Source organism: Adiantum capillus-veneris, chromosome 29, assembly GCF_014529385.1.
Source record: "Adiantum capillus-veneris isolate H3 chromosome 29, ASM1452938v2, whole genome shotgun sequence".
Lineage (NCBI taxonomy): Eukaryota > Viridiplantae > Streptophyta > Polypodiopsida > Polypodiales > Pteridaceae > Adiantum > Adiantum capillus-veneris.
Window position 1 is genome coordinate 118,978,004 of NC_140959.1, and position 3,884 is coordinate 118,981,887.

General features: G+C 47.4%; 1 protein-coding gene across 1 annotated transcript; it reads left to right on the plus strand.

Moving 5' to 3' along the window:
- Positions 1–1,814: 1,814 nt before the first annotated feature.
- On the plus strand, positions 1,815–3,112 carry LOC147419841 (non-specific lipid transfer protein GPI-anchored 15-like). The gene is made up of 2 exons (XM_086506135.1): positions 1,815–2,387; positions 2,748–3,112. Exons 1-2 carry the CDS (start codon positions 2,060–2,062, stop codon positions 2,897–2,899), a joined length of 480 nt encoding a protein of 159 aa, XP_086362261.1. The 5' UTR covers positions 1,815–2,059; the 3' UTR covers positions 2,900–3,112.
- Positions 3,113–3,884: the final 772 nt, after the last annotated feature.

Below are 3,884 nucleotides of genomic sequence, written 5' to 3' on the forward strand. Positions count from 1 at the left end.
GTAAGGTGAGAGCTTAACTAAATTATTGTAAGCCAATATTAGCACCCGAGAACTTATTAAAGCCCAGCATGAGGTTGGTGAAGGAGCAGTTTGCGAGAGAGGGTGGTAAAGAGCCGGAGAAAGAGTTGTTCCCTAGCACTAAGTCGTTGAGGTTGGGGAAAAGAGTGCAGAAATCGGAAGGGATGCACAAATGGACGGTCCGCAAGGCAAAGCAGTTGAGAGGATGGGTAGAGGAGAACCAGAGAACTAGTTCCCCTCCAGCTGAGATAGCAGACCGAACTCTGCATGAAGGGAGCCCGAGAGAGCCCAATTATTTACAATGCTGAAGAAGGTAAGATTGCGACAAGACAACGGCAAAGCAGTCGGAATATCACCCCGCAACCTGTTTGAAGGAGAGATCTATGTACTGCAACGCGCTGCAGCAGTTGACGAGGGTTGCGGGAATCACCCCTTGCAATATGTTGTAGCTTAAGTACATGTGCGTCAAGGCGGCAGAGAGGTTACTGTCAGCACCGCACCAACTGTCCATTGTCCCCGACAGATTGTTGTGGGACAGATCCATGCACTGTAGAGAGGGGAAGGAGAGAAGCTACTCTGCAAGCAGCGCGCCCGTGTCTCAGTTGTCGGACATCGAAAGGGTATGGAGGGAAGGAAAGGTGCGACCCGCTTGCAAGATAGCCAACTGTTACGACAGTGAGCCACAAAGGGCGAGACTGTCCAGCTAGAGGTGCTGCAGTTGGGAGCGTGTGCTCGATATTGCTGAGATGAGCATTTTTACACACACACACACACATGCATGCGTGCACAATTCCAAGCCACCATCTGCGCTTGAAGCATGGAGATTACTCCCAAGCGCGGCGGCCCCACATATTACACCTAACCTAAAACTGTTCCGATGATCATGGCAAAGAGCAAATATGGGCGATCTCAAATATGACCGATCTCTCCCCTCTGTCAGCTTGTCCCTGAGACCTGCCGCCTACTCTCTCTCTCTCTCTCTCTAGCTCTAATCATAGCTCTCGTTCGGACTAAAGAAAGATTATATCTCACTACTCACCAACAATGAAGGGAATGCTGCCTTTATTTTCTTTATTTTTTTAAAAAATACCTTCTTCCCTCCAGTTGGCCGCCACTAGCAACGAACCTTTCTATGCCAACACTTAACTAAGAGAGGTGACTACTAAAATGAGCATCCACTTCATATTTCAAACTCAAGACATGCACATCATTATATTTACACACTCTTCATTTAATCTTATTCCAACCAATGAGCATTTTTTTTTTCCATCAAAAAATTGCTTAAAAATACAACTCAATCTTTTTTCTATTTTAGTCAGCAAAAAGAGAAGGCATCAATATAGCCTTTGCCCTTTAGGCCGGCCAAAAAGAAATTGTGCCAGGTGTCCTTCAATCTGTTTGAAATGGTAGATTGACTTGTGCACCACTGCACCTTGCCTTTGTCAGAAACTGCGGACTAGGTCACTAGGCTAGCAGTGTGGAGGGGACAAGGATGATCACTGAATGCAAAACTCACGCGCTACAAACAGAGACACCACCAATCAATCCACTACCTCCTCCAACATTTACTCCGAGTCAGTTTGAAGATGTAGGTAAATCAAATTGAGTTCGGAGAGAGAGAGAGAGAGAGAGAGAGAGAGAGCGCTAGGCTAGCTGTGTGTGAGATGTGTATGTAAAGAGAGAGATTGATGAGAGCGAGAGACTAGAGTATATAGAAAATGTTAGGTGACCTGTGCCGCCCACCTACCTTGGCGATTCTTTAACACCGAGCACTGTAAAGTCTACACTTGTGCTTCTTCATTCATTCTAGCCATCAATTTCTCCTGTGTCACTTCCACCGAGCTCCTACTAGCCTAGAAAAGGCTGGCAACCCAACATCCTTGAAAAAGAAGAACAGAAAGAGCCGCAGGGTAATTGCGTTGTATACTGACCGCCGTGATCGGTGAAGTGGGCAGAGCCTTGTTTTCCGGAGGGTTGTTTGCTGAACTACGTGAAGCAAAGAAATAGCAGGTGGGCGGAGGTGGAACTGAGCAGAAGAGAGATGGCGATGGAGAACGCGAGGTGGGCAATGACGGCCGTAGTGGTGGCCGTGCTGGTGTCAATGGCGGGAGCAGAGGCGGCGACGGACTGCCAAGCGGCGCTGGCCAGCGTGACGGGTTGCGTCTCGTTCCTCACTAACCCCTCCTCAACGCCCGACGAGAAGACCTGCTGCCAGCCCTTGGAGTCGGTGCTCGACACGCCCTCCTCTTTCCAGTGCCTTTGCGCTCAGGCGTCCAACTCGGAGTCTGACGTCTTCAAGAACGCCCTCAACCTCCCCAAGGCCTGCAAGCTCGACATTAACGTCTCCGAGGCCAACTGCACTTCCTCCGGTAAGTCCTGTTCTCTTCCGTTTCTATTTTTCTCCGCTATAAGATAGAACCTCAGAACGAAGTTACGCCATCGCCGCTCTTTCTGTAGAGGAAGCTACTGTCTTCAATTAAGTTCTCCCTGCACATTGGGCTATGCCGTCTTCCCCATCGTTCTTTTTGACGGGTTTTTGGTCCGCTCATCTTGCTTGGGACCTTGGTGAGTTGGCAGAGCAGGGAATGAGCACCATATCTTCAAGCGGCGTGTGCCTTACATTGCATGTGCTATTGTATGCATTTTTCTGCTAATTGTGCATGACGTGCGCATTTTGTGCTTGTGACGCCTCTTATTTGCCATTGTCTTTTGATGTGGGCTTTATGCAGCCACGACTCCCTCCACGGGGACGCCAACGACGCCTTCCTCTTCCAATGTGACTACAATAGGAGCAAATGGGTCTGGGGGCTTCATAAGCGCCTCACCCTTACCCTACGTTATGGCCATTGCCTTCCTCTGTGCTGCCGCTTCTCTCTTCTGAAGCAGCACCTCGTATTTTATTCTCGTCATCCCCTCACTAACCCCGCTGCTTTTGGCTTTGATATAGAGATCGACATGTACCCATGTATTCATGGGCTTTCTCCGGCTCTATCTTCGCTCTCAACTTGTCATGCTTTGGTGAAGTGGCCTATTTTTTGGCCTGTTGGGCATTTTATGTATGTAATGCTTTTGGTATGTGATATTCTTGAGGCTATCTTGTTTGTGAATAGCCGCTACAGTTGTTGGAATGTGTAGGTGTACTTGGATATTACCACTATGCCCCACAAATTATACCTGAAAAGATCTAAGTGTTGAATTTTATCGAATGGGTAGAACAAAGGCCTCAAGTGCTCTTTCTTATGAGTAACATACTTATGGCAGATGCATACTTATTTCAGGCGTGGCCACGTAAATCGTATTGAATGTTGTTCCAAATTTGTCATTTATCTTGAAAGCTTTTCGGCTGCAGATGATACGGTAGCAAGTGAATTGTAACCCATTGCTCTGTTAAATTTGGTTAAGCAACAAGTGAAGTATCCATTATGAGCAAGGAAGAGGGTTGTTGCATAACAAAATAGCTTCACTCTTCTTACCACGTTAATATTGTATGGCATTTACTAAGTTGGTTGAATCAAAGAGGTAATGAATGCGACATTGCATGCCGTTAGTGGAGTAACGGTGTTTCATGGGATTGTATCTGTTAGCGTAGCTTTGCTAGTGTTGATCGATAACTCTGATGTCTACGAGTGGTTGCTCGTGAGGGGAAACCAATCAACAATGTCTTGTTCGAATGGTTGGCATGATACTGGCCATGGCACTCGCGCAATCCAAAGTACTTGCTCTCTCTAGTGGGGAGAGAGCTAGAATGTTCAATGGAGTCGGTGAAAAGTGGGAGGGACCTGGCCTTTAAGTCCTTGAGCTTCTCTCTTCATAGTGGAACAACTATTCAAGCAACCCACTGAAGTCTTTAATGGCGGCTACGAGCC